General features: G+C 47.2%; 1 protein-coding gene across 1 annotated transcript in view; it reads right to left on the reverse strand.

Annotated features, from left to right (window-relative positions):
- Positions 1-12783: 12783 nt before the first annotated feature.
- Positions 12784-26743, reverse strand: part of SYT13 (synaptotagmin 13) — a 46078-nt gene continuing 32118 nt past the window's right edge. Inside the window, exons 4-6 of the mRNA XM_068556402.1 lie at positions 19284-19585; positions 14931-15060; positions 12784-13088 (exon numbers count right to left, since the gene is read on the reverse strand). Coding sequence (XP_068412503.1) covers positions 12784-13088; positions 14931-15060; positions 19284-19585 — 737 coding nt within the window. The remainder of the gene's footprint in view (positions 13089-14930; positions 15061-19283; positions 19586-26743) is intronic.

Below are 26743 nucleotides of genomic sequence, written 5' to 3' on the forward strand. Positions count from 1 at the left end.
AACTTCCTCTCCACCACACACCCAAACCACCGTGTCTGTGGGAGCTTCCTTTGAACATCGCACAGACTAAGATGGGTTGAGGGCAGAGATGGCTGGCAAGGTGGGCCTCCGTAGGGGTCAGAAACAGTAGTCGGGATCCTTTCTTCTAGCCAACAGTTGCCTTACGCCTCCTCCTGCCCCCCTCTGCACCTCCCCACCCACTATGTCAGGAGATAGGGAGTCCTCCCCTAGACCACTCATTTGGAAACCAGGAGGAGAGAATCGCTGATGGCTGCCTGAGTACCGCATCAGGGCTGCGACTGTTTCCTCTCAGGAGGCCGTGGCCAAAATTAGCTCAAATTTTTATCCAGAGGGGAAAAAAATCCTTTGGGCCAATGCCAGTGTCTACCTTGTCTTTTTAGAGGGGCAGGAGCTGGCCACCTGCCTCTGGGCCAGAAGCATGAGCAGCTGCTAGCAGCACGAGGCTGCTAGCCGTCACCTGCCCAGCTGGACTCCAGACCTCAGAGAGGATGAGCTCTCTGGCGGGTCCTGAAGTTTGGGAAGGCATCTCTAAAACTCCAGGTGCCCATGGCACTCTGAAGGCCACTTTGCCTTGGGACAGGGAGCAATTTGGGTGACACACCACTGCAATTGACAGAGTCTTTACCCCTTGGAGGCTCCAGTGCTTCTATCCTGTGAATGCTGCATGCAATTACCCGTGATTTCCATCCCTGGCGTTTCCACTCTTCTGCGTCCTTGAGAAGGACTCTTGGGCTGTGGGGACCCTCAGGGTTTGGCCCAGGGAACCGCATGCTTGGGCAGTCTAACCTCCCTTTGATAAGTACAAAAAGCTGTGGCCAGGCGGTCCTTGCATCCTCGTCCCTTTGGACGAGACAGAGCCCTTAAACTCAGCCCCTGGCTTAGGAGTGACAACCATTGGCTTAGAATGAAAGGTCTGTGTCTCTAGAATTGAAACTTGTCCTCATTGGGTTGGCTGATTAGTGACTTTCTTCGGTTCATGGAGGGGGCGGGAAGTGAGATCAGGTTTGTGGCCAATTGTGCCAAGTAGAGACATCGCAGAGCTCGGGAGCCAGAAGCCCTTGTGATTAAAATGGTCTGCTTTTCCTCAATGGAGGAAAAAAAAAGACCCATTGCCATTTTGTACCTATCTGTGAGACCCGAGGACAGCCCAGCCCTGTCTGTAACTCTTGCCATGTCCCAATTTCCAAGTTTTGCCTGCCTGGTTGAATATGAGAATCCGGGCATCCACAACACCAGCTTTTTTTTTTTTTTTTTCTTCGATGGCTGCGGGCAACGTCCTATGGTGCTGGGCAGACCCTCATTTCCTCATCCTCACTGGAGGATGAGACCAGGCTCGACGTCCTGGATCCCTGGATGGTCGCGTTCGGTGCTGGGCCCTGAATCTAGGGCAGCTGGAGGTCTCCACCCCACCCCTGCTACCTGTTTCCGTGCGGAGTTGTCTTGCTGAGGCCCCTCTCCTTGACTTGCTTATGTTGATGCTTTGATTTGGAGAAGAGACCTTGTAATTATTTAAGATGATGTTTAAATATTTTCCAATTGTTTAGAAGTGTTACCAAGAAGGAGAAAACAGGCAAAAGCATATAGAGTGCTGAAAATGATCGTGGAGAGACTGAAATGGACCAGACGTGGTCCAGCTTGGGCTGTGGGGCGGGCATCATTTTAGCTGTTCACCTGGAGCCTCACGGGGCCCAGGAAGTGGCTTGGGGGTTGAAAGAGAACTTCTAGATTCCTCCCCCCTTTGTTTTTTCTCCCACTCCCCGTAGGAACAGGAATTCTGTATCTAGAGCTGGTTGTGGTTTCCGGTCTAGGTGGATTTCCAAGTAGAATTCGTGTTCTTTCTTGGTCCCTACACCCAGTTTGGGTAGAAGGCTCTGGATCCCCTTGCCCCTTCAAGCAGCAGGCCCAGCCAGGCCAGCCTGGGACAGCCAAAGTGGGGAGTGCCTTTTCCTAAGACAAGAAAGGCATGTTCAGAGGGCAGGTGAGCTTGGGACAGTCCCATTGCAGATGCCGGCCTCCTGGGGGACGTGGTGCTGGGTCATGGGTTCTAGGCTGGCTCCCTCCTCCAACCTCGAGGAGGGAAGATTATGTCCAGAGATACACAGGGCCCTTCTCCTGCTTGGAGGAAGGCCTCTCTCTACTATCTGTAGACAGGGTGCTTTAGCTGAGTGGATGGAGCTGTGATATTTTAAGAAGCCTTTGAGGTGATCTTTGTGTGTTAGCCAGAGGGAGAAAAAGTGCCCTTTTGGGAGGAAAATGGTACGGCCCTCCTCTTCCGTCTGGCTCTCCCCATCCCCCCATCCCTTCAAGTGGTATCGCCCTGGAAATACCTATGCAATCCAGTCTCCCTAGGAGAGTGCATGGAAGCAGGGGTATGTGCAGTGTATGATACAAATGCTACAGCATATATATTGTATATATGGACATATGCAGTACGTATACACACAGAGTAAGAGATTAAATCCCGTCTATATATCTATGAATAATATCCTATATATTTATACATTTCTATGTTTAAATAGATATAAAAATAGAGTCTATAGAGAGCTGGGAGAGCAGCGGGAAAGCCTGTCGCTTGAGAAGAGGGAGGAGGCAGAGCCTTTGCAGGGGGGCCGGGGAAGCTGAGCAGGCAGGGTTTGCTGGGAACGGGGCCTCCGACCTGGAGTGTTGGAGAGGAGGGGAGCCGGGCCCTGGCCCTCTCCGTGCACTTTCTCTTCTTTCCCGCAGGCTTGGTCTGAGGTTGGAAGGAGATACTCAGCCCCTGAGCTCCCCCTGAAGTGCCCCCTTAGTCCCCGCCCCCCACAAGCCTACGCTTGGGTGGTCACTGCTGCTTGGCAGTAGGGTGTGGTCTCTGACCCCTGGTGGAGGGACCACTGCACAGTTTCCCCAAATACCCTCCCCCTCACAGGAATGAGCAGCATTTGTGGCCATAGGAAAGGTGCAAATTGGACCAAGAGAGGTCCAGGAAAGATGCCACCCGCTCCCCCTTTAGATGCTTTTTGCTGCCCCCTAGAGGCCAAACCTCTGAACTACAGCCGTCCTGGCCTCCCTCACCCACTCCATCGCTGTCTGCCAGGGCAGCATGGCCAGCCAGCGCTGCCCACCATCCAGAGGCTTTCTGGCCAGGGCAGGGGGCATCAGCTAACGGGGAAGGGTGAGAGAGACATATCCGCACACTCATAAATTCAGCAGCAACTCAAGTTCAGAAGCAGGGCTTTGGCCCAGCCCACTTTGCACAGCTGCGGCTACTGCTGGCTGTACTCAGGACAACGCTCTTCCCTCTCCTGCACGGAGGCCCAGTGACCCCTCACCCCACCGGCACCGTAACAGGCAGGTTTAGTTCACGTACACTGTTCTGATTCTGTGACTCGAGGCAGAGGCTAAGCCGGATGCCCCAAGCTCATTCACTTCCTCTGGGGAGGGCGCCTTCCTCAGTTTGTGCCTGCTCCCACCCCTAGATGGCCGGGACGTCTGGGGGCCTGAGGGGGCACTGGTGCCACTGGCAGCATGACGAAGGGCTTGTGCAGCCCTGACAGAATCAGAAACCCGTTTCACTTCCAGGTTTCTCTGGATCGTTTCTTTCCCCGGGAGGTAGGGGAGGAGGGGCTGAAGGGGCTACAGATGATGGGAGACGGAGGGCAGTGGCATCCTCTGCTCTCTAGACCAGCCTCTGCCTTTTGGCCTCCAAAGGCGCTTATCTCCCATCTCCGAGCCTCCTCTGACCTCTGTCCTACTCTTCCCTACCATCTTACCAACGTACCTCAGTCCCCAGCAGACATCCCCATACCTACAGTCTGGGACGGGTCTGTTCTGACAGTGCCCACCTCTTCTCCCCTCCACGTCCACCTGGGTCTCCTTGAGCCACAGCTAGCTGCCAACCGGGCCTCCAAACACCCTCCAGTGCCTGGCTCAAGAAAGACCAGGCCCGGCCCGAGCCTTCCTTCCTCTGCGGTGGACCAGACCCGTGGCCAGGGGATGGGCATCCCCGGGTAGCAATCCCACAATGCACTGTACCTCAGAGAGAGAGCATACCATGGGGCATCAAGGGCGCCGGGCCTTCCCTCCAGAGGAGGACAGCCGGTTACAATACTGCTCACAAAAAGACAAGGGCCAGGCTGCCCTCGGGGCACCCTCAGTCTTCACTTTTGTCTCTCCGGAAGAGCCAGCAGTCTGATTCCGTCTTTTTCAGCCCCGTCTCTCTCCTTCTCTCCACCCCCCACGCTGCTGAACCGTTTCATTTCAATCACAAAGGAAAAACACAGTGGGGGTGGGGGGAATACCTAGGAGTCTATTATCACATACATATTAATATGTTAATACTTTCTTTCTTAAAAAAAACAACTCTTGATGTTATTATTTTGCAGACTACGCTTTATAGTACCTGTGTGACGGGACCTAGAACACTGGATACAAATAGAGCTATGTTGGTTTATCATAATATGTACGCAGAAACTTTCCTTTTGTCATATTATCCTTGTAATGTAAGGAGATTGTTAATAAAAGCATTTAAATTTACTCACGGAGGTCGAATCTCTGCCTTCTTGCCTCTCTCCCAGCCTGTGCTCAGGGAGATTCAGAATGAGTCCCATGCTTGGGTGTCAGGTGAGATACCTACTGCCTGCCAGGTCAGAAGGAACTGGAAGAGGCCTTTCAAGTCCCTTCCTGCTGTTCTCGCTTTTCCCCCATTCGAGTCCACTTCCACCAGGTAACTTACATGCCTCACCCACCCGTCAGGCCAAAAAGAGGTGTCACCAAAACCCTTTAAAATAAGTCTCTCTGCCCTCACACACATTTAGCCCACAAAAATCTCAGATTTTATTGCAGGTAAACAGTGTTCTAATTCTCCCTCCAACTACCTCGCATGATTCTCCACTGGCAGACTCAATCCCCAGGGAGGGGTCCTTCCCCAGGAGTTTGCTAATGGCACTGGTCCGGGGGTGGGTGATAAGTGATGTTTTTTTTTTAAATTAATTTATTTATTTTTGGCTGCATTGGGTCTTTGTTGGTGCGCGCGGGCTTCTCATTGCGGTGGCTTCTCTTGTTGCGGAGCACGGGCTCTAGGCGCGCAGGCTTCAGTAGTTGTGGCTTGTGGGCTCTAGAGCGCAGGCTCAGTAGTTGTGGCGCACGGACTTAGTTGCTCCGCGGCACGTGGGATCTTCCCAGACCAGGGCTCGAACCCGTGTCCCCTGCATTGGCTAGCGGATTCTTAACCACTGCGCCACCAGGGAAGTCCCGATAAGTGATGTTTCGCCCAAATTGTTTTAGAAAGAAGATGGGCATACATTCAAGAAAAATATAGAAAAGTGGTTGTATTGTTTCCTCCCGGATGCTGAACCCTCCTCCTCCCAGCCCCTTCTCACCCCAGCCCAGCTTCCTGCCATGGGCCTTCCCTCTCCCTTTTTCTGAACCTCCGACTTCTCAGTTCCCGCCATCTTCCTCCCAGCCTGTGTCCCTTCCAGCCCCTAGGTCACCCAGAGGCTTCCTGTTGTGAAGGCCTTTCCACAGTCTCCATAGAATGTTGGGGTTCTCTTCTTTTCCCAGGGGAGGGGGAGTGGGAAGGAAGGAGCAAAGGGGAACAGCTGTCCATGTCTAACCAGCTCCGGTGAACCAGGGTCAGCCCCGCCCCACGGCTGGCCATTGGATTTGACCCACATGTGCAGCTGGGAAGCAAGGAAAAGAAAGATATTCCATCTGCACTTGGCTGTGAGCTCAGTCTCCCCAAAGTGGGGCTTGGAGGACGTGGCAAGTGGGGAGGTCTAGTCCACTCCCTCCCCTCCCTCTTCTCCCCAGCTGCCCCAGCTTCCCTCTCCAAGCTTCAAAAGACAAGTTCACCCCAGAGAGAAGACTCAGGAGACTGGCCTGAAGACCCAAAGGTCCGCTATGTGACCATTTCTACAGTGATCTTTTGAGAACACAGCTCTAGTCGTGGTATCCTCTCTGCTTAGAAGCCTCTAAGGGTTTCCCATTGCTCTTAGAGTTCAATCCAAAGTCCCGATCGTGACCCATCAGCCCTGCCTTGTCCAGCCCCTGCCTACCTCCTGGGCTCCTGTGCCCTCCTCTGCCCGTGCTCCCTGGCCTCCTCTCTGTTCCTCAAGCTCACTGGGCTCTTTCCCACCACAGGACCTCCCAGTAACCTGTGCCCTCTGCCTGGGATGGTTTTCCCCAGGACGGTTGCCTGGCCAAGCTCTTCTCATCTTTTAAGTGTCAGCTAAAACGCTTCCTTCTGAGGGGGTCTTTCCTGACCACGCCCTCTAAATAGCCACCCTCAAGGCGCTATTCATTGTTCCTCCTGAGATTTTCATTCATAACACTTATCTCACTTTGGAACTGTGTAACTATCGTGTGTGTGTGTGTGTGTGTGTGTGTGTGTGTGTGTTCTATGTCTGGTCTTCCTCCTCTGTATTGTAATGCCCATAAGGGAAAAGTAGGGACTTTTTAATACCACTGTGTGCAGTTCCTGTCACATAGTAGGCACCTAATCATTGTTTATCGAAGGGATGAATGAATGAACGTAAATTTCATTTGCCTGATAAAAGTGCAATCCCAGCAATGTTGTATTGGTCACAGTAGAAATCCCAGATTCTTCCACTTTGCCTGTCTCTGTCTCAGTTTCCTCATTTGACTAGGATGCCCCAGCACTTGACACCCGGCTACACCTGGCCTTGACCCAGCCCCTTCTCTACAAAGTGGAGGCGGCCCCAGAGGTGCTTACTTGAGCTCTCCTCCACTCCATCCTGCTCTTGTCCTTTGGATAATGTTCCACCCCACCCAGGCAGGTATTCCAAGTTCCCCCAGGGAAGAGATCTTCTCCAGCTCCTTCCAGAGTGGCAATTCTGAGTCCGTGGTTCCAGGTAGCATTGTGAAACTACTGCCTATGCATCTGTTACGTTTCCAGTAAAAACCCTTGGCCACTGGCTCTAAGTCAGAGCCTGAACTTTAGGGTTAGAGTGGTACCAGATTCAAATTCCCCCTCTGCCTCTTACAAGCTGTGACACCTTGGACAAGTCATTTATCTGAGTCTGCGTCTTCAGGGCTCAGTACAGAGCAGAGGCTTAACAACATGGTGACCAGGGTCATTATCATCGTTACTGTTACCTCTAACATCAGGTTGAAGTAGATGCTAGGAAGTTTAGGGTTCCCTTCTTTCACCCTGAATCCCAGGGTCTACCCTGGATGAGGGGTTGCCTGTGACTTTTAATACAGAGCTACCAATACCTATGCCACAGCTGGCTTGGAGACCTCTGCCTGACTCACCTTTTCCTTCTCAGCCTGGAGAGAGAGCCTCAGGGCACCTTCTTCTGGTCAACAGCTCAACTCACCTGGCTCTCGAGGGAAAAGTGACTGGAAAGAGGGTTGGTTTGTTTTTGGCTGGAAGAACAGATTTCTCCTCGTCTGTCCCTGGTTTGAATCCTGAGTTTCTGAAACAGGATTTCTGCCATCACCCACTCGCCCTGAGCCACCAAGAATTAGTGCTGGGAAATTGGGATGGGAAACCAGGCTCCAGCAGAGTCTGCCTTGAGAAGAGACCTCACCTGGCTGAGGACAAGCCATCAGTAGACTGGTTTCTATGGTAACATCTGGCTTCCAGTCCTAAGACAGGCTTCCTCCCACCTCCTCCCAGGTAGGCACCTGCCCCCATCTCTGGCTTCAGGAAGCTGCCAAGGTCCCCGCCAGGGACCATCTGTGCTGGCTCACCTGCAGGAGATGAGGGAGGGGCACAGGGGGCCTTCTCCAAGGCTGGTACCAAGAGAACACCCAACCCCCTAAACCCATCCACAGCCACTTCCCATGGCTCTGTCCTTGCCAGGCATCTGCCCAGGGAAGGAGACAGAACAGATGCCAGGGTTCCAAGCTCTTGAAATGTTGGGCTTCTAACTGGCTCTGAAAAAATAGAAACTCTTGGGTGGAAAATTACCACTGGCTCCATTAGCAATTAAGCAAATGAGAAGAGGCTGACTCAGAGCCTCAGGTAACATCGCATACTGTCTGGAGGAGCAGGTGGCTGTCAGGACACCAGGCCCAGGGCAGGGAAGGCAGGTACACGTGTACGTGGGTTTAGTTCATTTTATGCATGAGATTGGAGGCCAGAGATAATGTGAAAAGTCTCAACTGCCAAATCACAAAATGTTCAAACTTGAAGAGTGATCATTTTGTCCAAATTTATTTTACAGATGCGGGCACAAGCCCAGAGGCAAGTGACGTGCCCAGGGCCATGAAGGTGGCAGTGACAAAGCCCAGCTGGGTTGCAGGTTCTCAGCTCCTAAATGCAGTGCTCTAGATTTGAGTTATTTCATAGGCAGGAGCAGAGTTTGTTATTTAAGGAGGTTCAGGGGAAAGCCCCATATAAAATGATTCCTGAACTCTTCTTGCCTCTTCCATTTCTCTTTTATATAAATCCAGACTCTCAAATATTAGTTTTGGGCTCCAGGAGCCATATTCATAGTTACCTGTGAAACAGAGTCTACACAGTATTTGGCTACGTGGGATAAAACCCACTTCTATTTAATTATGGAAGTTTAAGTCCTGGCTGTAATTAAAAGATAACAAATATGTATATGATATAAAATAAGGAATTACATGCACAGACTTGAAAAGCAGAGCTTTTCTTTATGGTCCGTTTATCCTTTTTAAGAGCCTTTGGTTTTAATTCCATGTGACCTGGCTGATTGCCTACTGACTTGAAAATTCAGGCCCTTCCCCTGGCTTAATGCCTGAGCCCCTTCCGGAAGCCAGGGCTCCAGCAGCCACCAGGAGGGCCTAAGATGACAGGATTCTGGAAGTTCCCTTGTCCCTGCCCACCACCTGGAGCACAGGTGAACCCCAAGCCACTGCCCTGACTCTTCCAGTGATGGGAGTACTACTTTGGGGGACGTTAGAGAAAGTCTCTAGTTTCCACCTGATTTTTCTTCTCAAGAATAAAGTTAAATCCCCAAGAGGCCTTGCCCAAGAACGTTCACAGCAGCATTTCCTCTAACGCAAAAAAAAAAAAGAAAAGAAATATCTAAACATACGTCAACAGGAGAATGGGACTGTGGTATATTCATGCAATGGAAAATAATACAGCAGCAAAAAAAATAAAGGGACTAGAGCTAAATAAATCTGCATGGATAAAGCTCAAAATTTTAATGTAGAGCAAAAATAATGTGATGCAATTTCAAATTAAAAACACGAAATATTCTATAGTGCTCAGGGTTTACATGTACAGGTAGTAAAAAGATAAAGGCTTGAGGTGAGAAACCCTAATTTCAGGATGGTAGTCTCCTGAGTGAAAGGCTGAGGGGATTTCAACTGTATTTGTCAAGTTTTATAAAACTTGGCAGGGGTTCATGAGTGTTTATCAAATTATTTTTTCTACATTTTATATGTCTAAAATATTAAGTAAAAGGGAATAAAAAACACCAGGCAGCTGACCCTGTCGGAAATTATTTATTTACCACTGCAAGATTTTTGCTCCAAAGTGTGACACCAGACATGTGACTACAATATCGCATGCGTCTTTTTGTGCTTTGGTTCATGATTGCAAAACAGACACACACTTAGAATTGACAACAGGAACACAGGCAGCAAAAACAAATCACAAGGACTAGGTCTCTCTTTTGGTGGTCCTCACCTCCATTTGGCTTAAACTGCCCAGGACTCCTTTACATCCCAAAGGAATTGCCCCTGAAGAACTGCTCTCCCAAATTGTTCTCTCTACATAGCTTTGTTTGGGGTGATTTGCCACTGAATCCACACCAAGAGTCACATCTCAGATTGAAATGGACAGATGCGTGCAAGGTCTTGATCAATAGGCACTCAACAAATATATACTGATTTGAGGCAAGGAGTGAGTTGCAGATTAATGAGATTAGACTCCCAATTCTCTACCCTATCGCCATGTGTCTATGACACAGCCAGATCACCTTGCGGGCGACAGCCCAGTCGGAGATGGTTTCTCACTTTATTTTCACCTCTGATTCATGCACTTCTTAGAAAATGCTCCCTGGCAAAGGACAAGGTGTTCCTTTCAAAAAAAAAACATCAGATGTGTTCACACAGACTCAATTACTCTAATTTAGTAAATTGCAAGTGTATCTGGTACAAGGTAAGCTGATGCAAAGATTAGTGAAGTTTTTTCATCTGGCAGTCTGATATCTCTGGGTAATTTAAAATTCACTGAGATAGAGTTTTGGTGGAAAAGCACAGCTTTTATAATCTCGTCTATCATTAATTACATTTACATAGTGAGCTATAAATTGTCATTAGGTGAATGGTAATACTCAATGTCATGAATTTCTAGGCCAACTGCTGAGGTGCCTGATGACTTTACCATTGAGAACTCAGCTAGGACTCTGATTTTTATGCCATTTACATAAAAATGTGTCTTTTCCTGCCTACTCCCCTATCCAGTCTTCATTCGTTAATTCATTCAACAAATATTTATTGAGGGTGCATGAGCCAGTTCTATTCTAGGCATTTGGAATATACCAGTGAACACAACAGGCAAAAACCCCTGCAAAATCTGTCTCATTTCTATACAACCTTGTTAAGTGAGGTGATGGCTGACACCTAACATGTTAAGCAGTGACATTTGACTCCCATCAGAGGCAACTTTTAGTTTGGATTCTGGAAAACTAAACCTTTGAGATCCAAAGAAATGAATGCCTCATGATAGAATGACTGTGGGTGGAGTTGATATTCTGGGATCAGGGGCCCCATTAACTCACCTCAAACATCCTTTGGTGTGACTGTAAGGCAGGTGAATGGACTTATAAGGAAGTAGAACCCACGTCTCCTGATTTTAAGTCTAGAATCCAGACTTTTTTAGATTGGAGTAGAAGATGTTACCAAGAAGAGAGTACTGGTCAGCTTACATAGGGAATGTTTTGTTCTGTTTCAGCATGCCAACCAAAAAAGGGAGACCAGAATGGTGAGAGGGATCTCAAAAACAGGTCGTAGGAAACCACTAACAAATGCCTTGCCTAAAAAAACTTGGCAGACGGTGGCCAGCCTTAATGGGAGAGACTTCCAGTTACGTGAAAGAATTTCCCATTTGAGAGGGATTAGATATTTTTCTGTTTCTTCAGGGGACAGGTGGAAATTATTTCTAAATGCTTTTCTACTTCTGTCCAGAAAGGGAAAATAACGAGACAAAGGTGATATGTCTCTACTCAGATTCTCAGGGAGAGACCAAGAATGATTTGACTTGTTAAAGGACTGAAGGAAAGGAATTCATTTTTAGGTCAGGGGCCTGGGTGACATCTGAAGGCCCAGAGTCTAGATGTCAGTATTAAAGAGTCCAAATGTAGAATCCATGGTTCTGGAAATGCCTTGGGATGATTCTGGCACTTTCCGGGCATGGTCAGTTCCCAACATGAAGCTTAAAGATGATCTGCTGGTGGCCTTGGAGTTTGTCTCTAGCCAGGGATGCCTATAGCTCTCAAGTACAATTTCATCTATCACATCATTCACAGAGACAGAGCTGCCGCGTCACTAGTCCTATTTTATGGATGGTCAACAACAGAACCCAGGAATCCTGGTTCCCAGGCAAAGATTATAACCACTCAGCAAGGCTCATAATGTTATTAATGATGTGGACAGCTATTTGGAATAATTAGGTAGTGATTTGAAACCTAGCTGCTCATTATTTACCAATGAAAGTGATAGGTCCTAAAAACAGAGGGAGAGGGGCACATTTGCAAAAGACCTCATTTCCTTCTCTACATCCACAGAGCCAGACTAAATTACTATGTGCCCCAAACTGAATTCCTCCTCAAGTGGCTAGTATGCTGAGAAGGGATGCGTTTGACTCAGAGGGTCACTTTGGTGATGCTGGTGGACGTGACAACCAGCATCCAATAACTAACGGGGGATCCCACCTATTCCTGGTCAGGGAAGGTCTCCCCAAGTATAATATAAACTGATTTCGAGATGAAACAATACAATTATTCAATAGAAAGCACAAAATTCAGTCCAAGAGCAGGATCTGAAAAGCACAGATGAATTCAAATGATGACATTAAAAACGGAGGCTCCTACATTTTATATCAACAATTGAGATGTCCACCATTGGCACCGGCAGCCCCAGGGTGTTGGGGGCCTGACGAGGACTGTGAAACCCTGTCTGGGATGTTGTAAAAGGGATCTCTCCAAGTGCGGTGCTCCAACCTTGGCATGCAAACTTCTCTGTGTTTGTTAAAAATGCAGCCTCCTGGGGTTCAGCCAGGATTACGGATTCGGAATGTCTAAAACAGGGCCTGGGAATCTGCTGGTGATTCTTCACACACTAAGGTTTGAGAACTGCTGGGTTAGTTAGTGCCTTGGGTCAGTAGCACGATTTCATCCTGGCTAAGATTCCATCCACCCTGACAATCTCTAATTCTTATGAGATGATCCAGGATACATCATTTCTGTCATCCTTTTTGACACACTTATTTTTAAAAAGCCACATTCCTTGCATCCATTATTCCCCAGATTAAGCTTTCTCTGCATCTGGCCTGACCCCCACTGCAAAACCTGCACACAGACCGTATATGATAAGTGTCTCCTCAATAACACAGGTAAGCAAAACGCATTCCTCCTGACCCAAATGTCCCGTCTCCGCCCTGCCCTGCCTTGCTCGTTTTTAAGAAACAGGAGTGTGATGGGAGAGGAAGAGGGTCCTGGTCTTCGCACACACATCTGTCTTCTGGTGTCAGAATGCGAATGGGGCACAAGAGGAGGTCGCAGAGGACAGTGGGGCTGGGAGTGGGCTGTGCCCGAGGAGGGTGGCGGCCTGGGCGGCCGACTACAGGTGCAGCTGGTGCCACATGGCGATCTGCCGGCGCGGATTCTTCAGCATCTCCTCCCAGTGGCTGCGTTCGGAGCCCGAGGCGTGCAGGCCCAGGCTGCAGCGCCCAAGCGGGCAGCTCTGCCCCTCGGCGCCCTGGCCCAGCACGTCCAGCTCCACACTGGAGGCCCGCAGCAGGTCATCCGGCAGCTCAAACATGATCATCTCGTTCCACACGGGGTTGATCTTGTGCTTGGCGCGTTTCGTCTGCTTCTTCTTCAGCTTCCGAGCCTGGTGCTTCAAGGTCACCTTGACAGAGACATCTGGGGAGAAACAGGGGGACAGAGACAGAGAGAAGGGCCAGGAGTGAGCTTCTGGGGCGTGGTGGGGCCTGGGACGATATTCCCTCTTGGGGATGGAGAGACAGGGTCTCTGGCTCAAGATCTGCACTGAGGCACCCTCTCTACCACCCCTCGCCCCACCCCATGGGCCATGTATTCATTCAACAGCTATTAAATGCCCACCATATGGCAGACACTGATCTAGACATGGGGATACGGCAAAAGCTCCTGCCTCAAGTGTGGAGAACAGACCATAGCACAATATATATGGCTGGTCATCAGGTGGCCCATGACAGGGTCACGCTAAGGTACAGCCAGGAAAGTTTGTCATGAGCCCTTCCGAGTGCCTTCATGTCCCACATCAAACCAGGCCCAGGATGATGGCTCAGACGTCCTGCAGCTTGATTTTAAACTCAGACCAGAAACACTAAGCCATCCCTACGTCTTCACCCCCTTGGTTCTCCGTCCAAGCATTTTTGTCTGTTCCTAAGATAGTAGGTCTCCTGCTGGTTGGTTGAGTTCTTCTCATCTGTTCTTTTGCAGGTTTTACTTGAGGATCCCGACCTCATGCAGAGGGTGAGGGTAGCCTGCCTTGACCCCCAGTAGAGCTCTCCACCCCAGGAGACTGGCCAACAGGTCACTAGACAAGCTTTCTGGTAACATCATGAGGCTCAGGACTCAGATTGTGTTTTCATTAGTCAGGGTTTCCAAAGCAAATGTGAGAATAATTGTTACTCTGTATTTATTGCTATAATTATCACCCCCAGGTGGTTAGTTTGTTATTTCAGCAGAGATATTTGAGAGATAAAGTGCTCAGCTGTAATTGTCCTGACAGGAGCTATAAAAATTAAAAAAAAAAAAAAAAGAGCAGGAGACAAAGTATTGTCTGGAGGGGATGAGGAAGAAGCATTGAATTCTGACCTTTGGCTCAGGCATCTGTCAGCCAGACCAACTCTTCTGATTTCATTCGCCAAAAATCTCTTGCTCAAAGGTTCTGAATGCAGAGGCAATTCTTTATTTGTTTGCTGCTATGAATATCTATTTATTTATATCCTGCTCTGAGCCCTTGGCTTCGGGTCCAAGTATCATAGGGCTGACCAATGCTACTTTTCTGCTCTGACAGGAGAGGCTGTTTGGTCCTTAAGACTTGCGGCCTGTGCTGCGGTATCCAGAAGGAAAAACCAAGGCTTCCAGAGTGTTGAGGAGATGTTTATTTGGGTATATGCACAGACGCCGCCTTAGCCTGTGCACCCACACGCTTTCTGCTGTCGCCCACACTCAGCTGGTGTGGGGATGGCAGGTTGGCAAAGGCTGGGAAGAGAGAGAAGCCTAGGGTGGGTGTGGGGAGTAGAGTGGCGGCTAGCTGAAACTGGAGGAGAACCCTGGCTTTCCGACACCTGCCTGGAAGATGGGTCCAGCCAGGTCTGGTTGACGAGGGCTGGGCTAAATTTTCCCTACAGCCCAGACACTCCACTCCCTGGCTACAGTCTGATCCTTGGCTTCCTATGACCCATGGGTAAGGCTGATTCTTCTCGTCATGGATCTGCAACGTAGGGAGCCCCAGCTAGCTCATTCCTGGGCCCCAGTGGGTGGGATCGGCCCAGGAGTGAATGGATGTGAATTTAGAGAAGTGAGTGTGTCCTTCCAAATTGGTGTGTATGTTTGGGGTGGAGGACACGGCTGAGGCTGACTCCACAAACGTACTGACGTTCCACATCCCTGCTCACCTGTGCCCACTGCCTCCCAGGTGCCACCACCACCCCCTCCCCGCACCTATTCCTCGCAGTGGGAGGGGCCCTAGCTCCCCTCTCACACCTCACTCACCCTTCCCCAGGAGCTCCTTGGACTGATTAGCGTGGAGGTTCTTGGCCTTAATCAGCACCACTAGGAGGCGGTTGGCAGCCGGGAGGTAGCTGATGGAGAGAAGGACCTCTCCCGTTCCTGCAGACGCCTCCTGAAACAGAAGAGGGGATGCAGGAGGTGAGTCTCATTTAGGGATGCCTTCTGACCCCCTCACCATCGCTGAGGCTGGGATCACACTAGCCTCGTATCCAACGGGCATCCTAGAAACCATCTACCAATCAGTACTGCTTTCTCCACCCTCGCAGAAGGGAGGAAGGCACAGAGGAATTCTGTGTAGCATGTGTTTCAATACAAGTTTTTTTCATTTGCCACAAAACGTGATTTTCCAAATAGTTTATATTCAAATCCAACATATAAAACAGATCAAAGAGATGCCATTCAGGATGTGGCAGGGCCAGAGGGCCTGGACCCCCTCTCACCTTCATCACCCCCGCCCCCGGCTCCTGGGGCGACTGTATAGAGCCCTAGGGTTCTAGGGAACAGAGTTTGAGAACCACTGCATTGACTCATCAGGTCCCTGGGGCAGCGGGCTGCTGTAAGACATTACTCTGCTTGAAAAAATAATCCCTTCCAGGCCCTGCAGGGCTGAGAGAGTCAATAATGCGATGTACTAACGCTGAGCAGGGCTTGGCTTGGTCAACAGAATGGCCAACCGTGTCAACAAAAGGCCGGGCATACGAGGGGAGGTACCACACCAGAGACACTGGCAGTAACTGTGATTTGCAGGAGGTGCTGATGCCTCCGGGAAGCATCCAGCGTGTCCATCCCCCATCTGCAGCTTTACAGAGTGTCTCCACTGAAATTCCTACAAGAGTTTGCTTGGAATTTCAACAAATCCATTGAGGGATGAAAAGGAGTGAAAGAGACACCACAGGAGGCAGGTCACAGCCCAAAGGTAGTGCTAAGAGTATAGACTCTAGAATTGATTGTCTGGTTTCAGTTCCAATCTTACCATTTACTAGCTGTGTGACCTTAGGCAAGTTATTTCTCTTTCCAAAATTTCCATTTCCTCATCTGTAAAATGGGAACAACAATATCTCCACCCAATGGGGTTGTGAAAATTAAATGAGTAATTATTTAACGGCTTAGAACACTGCCTGGCACACACGACAGCATCTGTCCCCTTGCTTTGACGATTACCATTAGTTATCAAGGAAGGACAATCACTACTTCTTGAGATGATTAAGTGGGAACATTGTTTCTGGGTGAATGGGAGCCAGTCTGGGTTTAGGGAGTGAAGCTGGATGGAGTAGCTGGCCAGCCCCCTGCCGGGGTCACACCTTTCATCCAGGAAACATGTCTTCAATAGGACCGCAACAATTCAACTAGCCCTAAGTGGCTAGTCATGAGATGGAATGATTCCGGGAGATGCCAGGAATTTGGTAATGGCATTAAGGGTAGCAGCTAACATTACACGCTCTGTGCTGGGTGCAATTACAATATCTATCCCCCGAGCCTTCACCTCCACAAAGCCATCCCCAGCACCTAGCACACAGCTGACACACAATACCTATTTGTGAGAAGGAAGGGTGAGACATCCCATTTAATCTTGACAACAGGAGTAAGAGGGATACTGACCTGGTTCCCATTTTAAGCATGAGACCCTGATGCTCAGAGAGGGCACTTCACTGCCTGAGGTCATGTAGCCCGTAAGTGGCAAAACTGAGCCTTGAATGGGGGTCTGGTCTGATAGCAAAGCCCCAGTCCTAAACCCGTGGTCCTCCAGCATCCTCGGTGGACAGACCTCTCATTTCACACTAAAGGAACTGAGTTCAGGCATGTGTACTGAGGGGTGGCAGCTGAGCTGGGATGGGCACCAGCCTCCTGATTCAAGATCACTTATTGGAGGTCCACAGTTGTTGGCCTGGGCTGTGGCCACAGGGTGACCAAGTGAGAGAAGCCTGGACCCATCAGCCCGTGAAGGGCTCGTCACCTCTGTGTAGGGAGCCAAGAGGCCCAGATGAGCCCAGCTGGCTGTGCCACAGCTGGAGAATTTTAACAGCATCTGCCCTCTCGGCTCTGCTGTTTGAAGTACCTGCTGACAAAAATAACCCTCTTTCTTTCTCCATCTTTTCTCTGTTTTTTCCCACACCCACCACCCCTGCATCTTTCTCTTGGGCTCTCAATGAATCATTCCAGCTGCCCTTGGAGTGGGTCACTCTGTGGTCCCTGGTGACGCACAGGCCACTTTTGGCTGAGTGTCTTCCGGTGAGAACTGGGGCACCGCTGGCACCTCCTTTAACCCATTCTGACCAAGAGAAGAAAAACACGTGGGCTACAGCAACCGATGGCTCCACCCACTTTGTTCAAATCAGCCCGCACCCTCCAGCTAGTGGGAGTAAGGGGCTCCCTAGCCTGGCCTTGGGGCTCTCTCATGCACCGAGAGCCCCATCTCAGACTTCTGACTCCACGCTGCCCTCTGAGATTGTTCACATTCGTGGCAAGCAGGCCAGCGGTCCAAGTGGATGTGGGAGTACATTTGCGGAACAGTGACAGCTACCGTGAGTGTGATGATTATTAGGATGGTTGAGCCGTGAGGGCAGGTCTTTTGTCTTCATCACTGCTGTGTCCCCAGTTCCTGGCACTGTGCCTGGCACATGGTGGGAACTGGGCGAGGTATTTGTGGAATGAGTGAATAACTTTTGTTCTTCTAGAGGAAAGGATGGAAACAGGTTAGGTGCCTGGGATTTCCGCGCAGATAAGCTGCATTTCTACCATTTTGGAACAGCACCAAACTCTCCAAAGCCCTGGAGTGGAGCCCCTCCATCTCCTGAGGAAGCTGGTTTACCAGCTGAACAAACCAAAGTGTCGGGTTCCTCTCCCCGGGGGGCCCAGGCTGTGATTCCACGCAAGTCCCAAATCACACACTAATTAGAGAGTGTGCTTGGGAACAGCCCGGGTCCAGCTGAGAGCGCCTGTCAGTGTTTATCAATTTTCTGAGGCTGGGAAAGAGAGGAAGATGAGGTGAAGAAGATACCACAGCAAAAAGTGGAGCAGGTGGGAGTGAAAGCGTACTCTCCCCTCCCTCGGAGTTCATCAGGAAAGGCGCCTGCTGACTGCATCTCTGTGCGTTGTCGGGCACTTACATCCCATGGCGGCAGGAGGACAACCGGGGATTTACAACCAGACTGACCTGGCCTCAAGGCCGAGCTTGCCAGGTCCCAGCTGGGCGACCCCACGCGGGTCACTGAGCTACTCTAAGCCTCAGTTCTCTTGCCTGTAAATGCCATAGTCCTGGTGTCACTTCCACCTGGTTGATTAGGGACAGAACTTAGGTAAAGTTCGAAGCATAGCAACTGATAGATGGTAAAAGCTCAAAAATTAGTGTCTTTGTTAGTATTTTTACTACTCCAGCATGGGAGTCAGCAAACTTTTCCTGACCAGATAGTAACTATTTTAGGCTTTGTAGGCTATACAGTCTCCAGATAAGGCACTGACCAGCTGGTTGAGAGACTGGTCATCCAGAAGGTTCCCTCTAGGCACCATCATGGCAGACCCTTGGATGAGGCCTGGACCTGGGGGCCTAAATAGCCACACACTGTCCTGCAGCCCTGACCTTCCTTGACCCCCCTCACTGTCCTGGCCTGTGGGCAATGATGGTTTGCTCTCCAAGGAACCTCCCTCTGAACAGCGAGGCATCGCAGCAGACGCTTGTTTCCCACTCATGGCTTCTGCAGCAGCAGAGGGGTGGGGAGAACCATCCCAGGCTACAACCAACACCCCCTAGCACTGGTCACTCCTTCAAAGCCCAGCACAAGCACCACTGCACACCAGGCCTTTTAGAACTCCCCATCAGAGCGCTTCAGTCAGGCCCCTCTTAGATGTCTTATGTCAGATATCATCATCGTCATAGCCAACATCACTGTCATCATCAACTGTTCCAACTTCTCCCTCTGGCCTGTACTTTCTGCTAGTCGAGGGGCTCTGCCCGGCGCTCCTCTCCCCTGCACTGCCTGGCCCACACTAGGTGCATGGGGAGTATGAATGGTTTTAAATGGGGATAATATTGTGAGCACCAGAGCCAATTCACTCACAATGCGATGTCTTCCATGATGGCGAGGCCAGGGGTGGGCGTGTGCATGGCAAGCTAGAAGCAAAACTAGACACCAGGAATCCCCAGTGCTGAGCTATCAGTCTGCTCCAGCCCTCCACCCTATTCAAGACTCCACCTTACTTTGATACCCCGCCTCCCTCTCCAGACCCCCGCCCCTAGCCTGGGAAGTTCTCTGAAGTTTGTTCCCTGAGCACTGGCCCAGTCCTGCATCCCACGTGCCACTAACAGGTTTTACCTTTCCTGGGGAGAGGCAGCCCTACCTTAACTGAAGTCTTCAGCTCGCCCCACTGGGCGGCCCCCAGAGGCACCGACACCCCATCCAGGCCCAGGCGCAGCTCCCCAGCCACACTGTGGCGAGAGAAGCGGTCGCAGGTCCTCAGGGTCAGTGTCAGGGTCGCTGTGGGGAGCTCCCCCTCTGCCAGGGGGAGCGCGAGGCCTTCCTCCCACGTGGTGTGCAGCTGCCGCTTCTTCAGGGCCGTCTGGGCCTCCACGGAGCCCATCCTGTTGGCCACGCTGCCCTGGATATAGCAGTCACAGCCTCCGTCATGGTCACTGGTCACAGCTGCAGCCGGGGAGAAAGCAGGCAGATGTAGGGCTTGTTGAGGACCAGGGGAAGGGAGAAGTAGGGCCCTGCTGTGAGCTGCAGAATCCGGCTTAGTTGTCATGACCTTGGGTGTCTGAAAGACCCCTCCGGGGCTGACGACACTGGCTTCGTGCAATCGCCTTTCAGTAAGACATTTAGAAATCGGAGATCCTCCTCATGACTCTGAGATTTCCCCAAGGCGCCAGGGACCACAAACTGCTGATGATTTTCATTAGTCTTGCTGCTGATTCCATAATTCGTTTGCTCTCTACATTAAATATTTACCACACAACTACCTGTGATATAAATCGCTTGGCCACTACCTCATGACTGCTGTTTTACATTCTGAACTTCGGTGTTTTTAAGGCTTCCCCGTGTGGAAATTTGCACCTGTGGAGCTTTTATGACTGGTTCCTCAATGATAATTTGAGAAGTGGTAGCTGGCGTTACCCAGGCAGAGAAGATGAAGAACTGAGGCCGTGTGTCCTAATAGAAAGAGCCCTGCACTGAGCTTCGAGGGAACTGGGCTTAGTTCTGGCTCTGGCACCAGTTCGTTGGAGTGATCTTAGACAAGTCACCTGATGTTGCTAGACTTCAGTTTCCGAACTGTAAAATGGGACTACTGTGAAGCCCAAATGTAAGAAAGTAAATGAAACACTAAAAAAAATCTTAAAAGAAGTAAAAACGAAAAACAGGAATAGGAACATACATATCGATAATTACCTTGAATGTAAATGGATTAAATGCTCCCACCAAAAGACACAGGCTGGCTGAATGGATACAAAACCAAGACCCATATATATGCTGTCTACAAGAGACCCACTTCAGACCTAGAGACACATACAGACTGAAAGTGAGGGGATGGAAAAAGATATTCCATGCAAATGGAAATCAAAAGAAAGCTGGAGTAGCAATTCTCATATCAGACAAAATAGACTTTAAAATAAAGACTATTACAAGAGACAAAGAAGGACACTGTATAATGATCAAGGGATCGATCCAAGAGGAAGCTATAACAATTGTAAATATTTATGCACCCAACATAGGAGCACCTCAATACATAAGGCAAATACTAACAGCCATAAAAGGGGAAATCGACAGCAACACAATCATAGTAGGGGACTTTAACACCCCACTTTCACCAATGGACAGATCATCCAAAAGGAAAATAAATAAGGAAACACAAGCTTTAAATGATACATTAAACAAGATGGACTTAATTGATATTTATAGGACATTCCACCCAAAAACAACAGAATACACATTTTTCTCAAGTGCTCATGGAACATTCTCCAGGATAGATCATATCTTGGGTCACAAATCAAGCCTTGGTAAATTTAAGAAAATTGAAATCGTATCAAGTATCTTTTCCGACCACAACGCTATGAGACTAGATATCAATTACAGGAAAAGATCTGTAAAAAATACAAACACATGGAGGCTACACAATACATTACTTAATAACGAAGTGATTACTGAAGAAATCAAAGGGGAAATCAAAAAATACCTAGAAACAAATGACAATGGAGATACGACGACCCAAAACCTATGGGACGCAGCAAAAGCAGTGCTAAGAGGGAAGTTTATAGCAATACAAGCCTACCTCAAGAAACAGGAAACATCTCGAATAAACAACCTAACCTTGCACCTAAAGCAATTAGAGAAAGAAGAACAAAAAAACCCCAAAGCCAGCAGAAGGAAAGAAATTATAAAGGTCAGGTCAGAAATAAATGAAAAAGAAATGAAGGAAACAACAGCAAAAATCAATGAAACTAAAAGCTGGTTCTTTGAGAAGATAAACAAAATTGATAAACCATTAGCCAGACTCATCAAGAGAAAAAGGGAGAGGACTCAGATCAATAGAATTAGAAATGAAAAAGGAGAAGTAACCACTGACACTGCAGAAATACAAAAGATCATGAGAGATTACTACAAGCAACTCTATGCCAATAAAATGGACAACCTGGAAGAAATGGACAGATTCTTAGAAATGCACAAACTGCCGAGACTGAACCAGGAAGAAATAGAAAATATGAACAGACCAATCACAAGCACTGAAATTGAAACTGTGATTAAAAACCTTCCAACAAACAAAAGCCCAGGACCAGATGGCTTCACAGGTGAATTCTATCAAACATTTAGAGACGAGCTAACACCTATCCTTCTCAAACTCTTCCAAAATATTGCAGAGGGAGGAACACTCCCAAACTCATTCTACGAGGCCACCATCACCCTGATACCAAAACCAGACAAAGATGTCACAAAGAAAGAAAACTACAGGCCAATATCACTGATGAACATAGATGCAAAAATCCTCAACAAAATACTAGCAAACAGAATCCAACAGCACATTAAAAGGATCATACACCATGATCAAGTGGGGTTTATCCCAGGAATGCAAGGATTCTTCAATATACGCAAATCAATCAATGTGATACACCATATTAACAAATTGAAGGAGAAAAACCATATGATCATCTCAATAGATGCAGAGAAAGCTTTCGACAAAATTCAACACCCATTTATGATAAAAGCCCTGCAGAAAGCAGGCATAGAGGGAACTCTCCTCAACATAATAAAGGCCATATATGACAAACTCACAGCCAACATTGTCCTCAATGGTGAAAAACTGAAACCATTTCCACTAAGATCAGGAACAAGACAAGGTTGCCCACTCTCACCACTATTATTCAACATAGTTTTGGAAGTGCTAGCCACAGCAATCAGAGAAGACAAAGAAATAAAAGGAATCCAAATCGGAAAAGAAGAAGTAAAGCTGTCACTATTTGCAGATGACATGATACTATACATAGAGAATCCTAAAGATGCTACCAGAAAACTCCTAGAGCTAATCAATGAATTTGGTAAAGTAGCAGGATACAAAATAAATGCACAGAAATCTCTTGCATTTCTATACACTAATGACGAAAAATCTGAAAGTGAAATTAAGAAAACACTCCCATTTACCATTGCAACAAAAAGAATAAAATATCTAGGAATAAACCTACCTAAGGAGACAAAAGACCTGTATGCAGAAAATTATAAGACACTGGTGAAAGAAATTAAAGATGATACAAATAGATGGAGAGATATACCATGTTCCTGGATTGGAAGAATCAGCATTGTGAAAATGACTCTACTACCCAAAGCAATCTACAGATTCAATGCAGTCCCTAGCAAACTACCACTGGCATTTTTCACAGAACTAGAACAAAAAATTTCACGATTTGTATGGAAACACAAAAGACCCCGAATAGCCAAAGCAATCTTGAGAACGAAAAATGGAGCTGGGGGAATCAGGCTCCCTGACTTCAGACTATATTACAAAGCTTCAGTAATCAAGACAGTTTGGTACTGGCACCAAAACAGAAATATAGATCAATGGAACAGGATAGAAAGCCCAGAGATAAACCCACACACATATGGTCACCTTATCTTTGATAAAGGTGGCAAGAATATACAGTGGAGAAAAGACAGCCTCTTCAATAAGTGGTGCTGGGAGAACTGGAACAGCTACATGTAAAAGCATGAAATTAGAACACTCCCTGACACCATGCACAAAAATAAACTCAAAATGGATTAAAGACCTAAGTGTAAGGGCAGACACTATCAAACTCTTAGAGGAAAACATAGGCAGAACACTCTATGACATACATCACAGCAAGATTCTTTTTGACCCAGCTCCCAGAGAAATGGAAATAAGAACACAAATAAACAAATGGGACCTAATGAAACTTAAAAGCTTTTGCACAGCAAAGGAAACCGTAAACAAGACCAAAAGACAACCATCAGAATGGGAGAAAATATTTGCAAATGAAGCAACTGACAAAGGATTAATCTCCAAGATTTACAAGCAGCTCATGCAGCTCAATAACAAAAAAACGAACAACCCAATCCAAAACTGGGCAGAAGACCTAAATAGACATTTCTCCAAAGAAGATATACAGATGGCCTACAGACACATGAAAGAATGCTCAACATCATTAATCATTAGAGAAATGCAAATCAAAACTACAATGAGATATCATCTCACACCGGTCAGAATGGCCATCATCAAAAAATCTAGAAACAATAAATGCTGGAGAGGGTGTGGAGGAAAGGGAACACTCTTGCACTGTTGGTGGGAATGTAAATTGATACAGCCACTATGGAGAACAGTATGGAGGTTCCTTAAAAAACTACAAATAGAACTACCATACGACCCAGCAATCCCACTACTGGGCATATACCCTGAGAAAACCATAGGTCAAAAAGAGTCATGTACCAAAATGTTCATTGCAGCTCTATTTACAATAGCCAGGACATGGAAGCAACCTAAATGTCCATCGACAGATGAATGGATAAAGAAGATGTGGCACATATATACAATGGAATATTACTCAGCCATAAAAAGAAATGAAATGGAGGTATTTGTAATGAGGTGGATGGAGTTAGAGTCTGTCATACAGAGTGAAGTAAGTCAGAAAGAGAAAAACAAATACAGTATGCTAACACATATATACGGAATCTAAGGAAAAAAAAAAAAAAAAAAAAAAAAAAAGGCCATGAAGAACCTAGTGGCAAGACGGGAATAAAGACACAGACCTACTAGAGAATGGACTTGAGGATATGGGGAGGGGGTGGGGTGAGATGTGACAGGGTAAGAGAGTGTCATGGACATATATACACTACCAAATGTAAAATAGATAACTAGTGGGAAGCAGCCGCATAGCACAGGGAGATCAGCTCGGTGCTTTTTGACCACCTAGAGGGGTGGGATGGGGAGGGTGGCAGGGAGGGAGATGCAAGAGGGAAGAGAAATGGGAACATATTGTATATGTATAACTGATTCACTTTGTTATAAAGCAGAAGCTAACACACCATTGTAAGGCAATTATACTTCAATAAAGATGTTTTAAAAAAAAAAAAAATCAATGAAACTAAAAGCTGGTTCTTTGAGAAGATAAACAAAATTGATAAACCATTAGCCAGACTCATCAAGAGAAAAAGGGAGAGGACTCAGATCAATAGAATTAGAAATGAAAAAGGAGAAGTAACCACTGACACTGCAGAAATACAAAAGATCATGAGAGATTACTACAAGCAACTCTATGCCAATAAAATGGACAACCTGGAAGAAATGGACAGATTCTTAGAAATGCACAAACTGCCGAGACTGAACCAGGAAGAAATAGAAAATATGAACAGACCAATCACAAGCACTGAAATTGAAACTGTGATTAAAAACCTTCCAACAAACAAAAGCCCAGGACCAGATGGCTTCACAGGTGAATTCTATCAAACATTTAGAGACGAGCTAACACCTATCCTTCTCAAACTCTTCCAAAATATTGCAGAGGGAGGAACACTCCCAAACTCATTCTACGAGGCCACCATCACCCTGATACCAAAACCAGACAAAGATGTCACAAAGAAAGAAAACTACAGGCCAATATCACTGATGAACATAGATGCAAAAATCCTCAACAAAATACTAGCAAACAGAATCCAACAGCACATTAAAAGGATCATACACCATGATCAAGTGGGGTTTATCCCAGGAATGCAAGGATTCTTCAATATACGCAAATCAATCAATGTGATACACCATATTAACAAATTGAAGGAGAAAAACCATATGATCATCTCAATAGATGCAGAGAAAGCTTTCGACAAAATTCAACACCCATTTATGATAAAAGCCCTGCAGAAAGCAGGCATAGAGGGAACTCTCCTCAACATAATAAAGGCCATATATGACAAACTCACAGCCAACATTGTCCTCAATGGTGAAAAACTGAAACCATTTCCACTAAGATCAGGAACAAGACAAGGTTGCCCACTCTCACCACTATTATTCAACATAGTTTTGGAAGTGTTAGCCACAGCAATCAGAGAAGACAAAGAAATAAAAGGAATCCAAATCGGAAAAGAAGAAGTAAAGCTGTCACTATTTGCAGATGACATGATACTATACATAGAGAATCCTAAAGATGCTACCAGAAAACTCCTAGAGCTAATCAATGAATTTGGTAAAGTAGCAGGATACAAAATTAATGCACAGAAATCTCTTGCATTTCTATATACAAATGACGAAAAATCTGAAAGTGAAATTAAGAAAACACTCCCATTTACCATTGCAACAAAAAGAATAAAATATCTAGGAATAAACCTACCTAAGGAGACAAAAGACCTGTATGCAGAAAATTATAAGACACTGGTGAAAGAAATTAAAGATGATACAAATAGATGGAGAGATATACCATGTTCCTGGATTGGAAGAATCAGCATTGTGAAAATGACTCTACTACCCAAAGCAATCTACAGATTCAATGCAATCCCTATCAAACTACCACTGGCATTTTTCACAGAACTAGAACAAAAAATTTCACAATTTGTATGGAAACACAAAAGACCCCGAATAGCCAAAGCAATCTTGAGAACGAAAAATGGAGCTGGGGGAATCAGGCTCCCTGACTTCAGACTATATTACAAAGCTTCAGTAATCAAGACAGTTTGGTACTGGCACCAAAACAGAAATATAGATCAATGGAACAGGATAGAAAGCCCAGAGATAAACCCACACACATATGGTCACCTTATCTTTGATAAAGGAGGCAAGCATATACAGTGGAGAAAAGACAGTCTCTTCAATAAGTGGTGCTGGGAGAACTGGAACAGCTACATGTAAAAGCATGAAATTAGAACACTCCCTGACACCATGCACAAAAATAAACTCAAAATGGATTAAAGACCTAAGTGTAAGGGCAGACACTATCAAACTCTTAGAGGAAAACATAGGCAGAACACTCTATGACATACATCACAGCAAGATTCTTTTTGACCCAGCTCCCAGAGAAATGGAAATAAGAACACAAATAAACAAATGGGACCTAATGAAACTTAAAAGCTTTTGCACAGCAAAGGAAACCGTAAACAAGACCAAAAGACAACCATCAGAATGGGAGAAAATATTTGCAAATGAAGCAACTGACAAAGGATTAATCTCCAAGATTTACAAGCAGCTCATGCAGCTCAATAACAAAAAAACGAACAACCCAATCCAAAACTGGGCAGAAGACCTAAATAGACATTTCTCCAAAGAAGATATACAGATGGCCTACAGACACATGAAAGAATGCTCAACATCATTAATCA

The sequence above is a fragment of the Eschrichtius robustus genome, chromosome 11 (genome assembly GCF_028021215.1).
Source record: "Eschrichtius robustus isolate mEscRob2 chromosome 11, mEscRob2.pri, whole genome shotgun sequence".
Lineage (NCBI taxonomy): Eukaryota > Metazoa > Chordata > Mammalia > Artiodactyla > Eschrichtiidae > Eschrichtius > Eschrichtius robustus.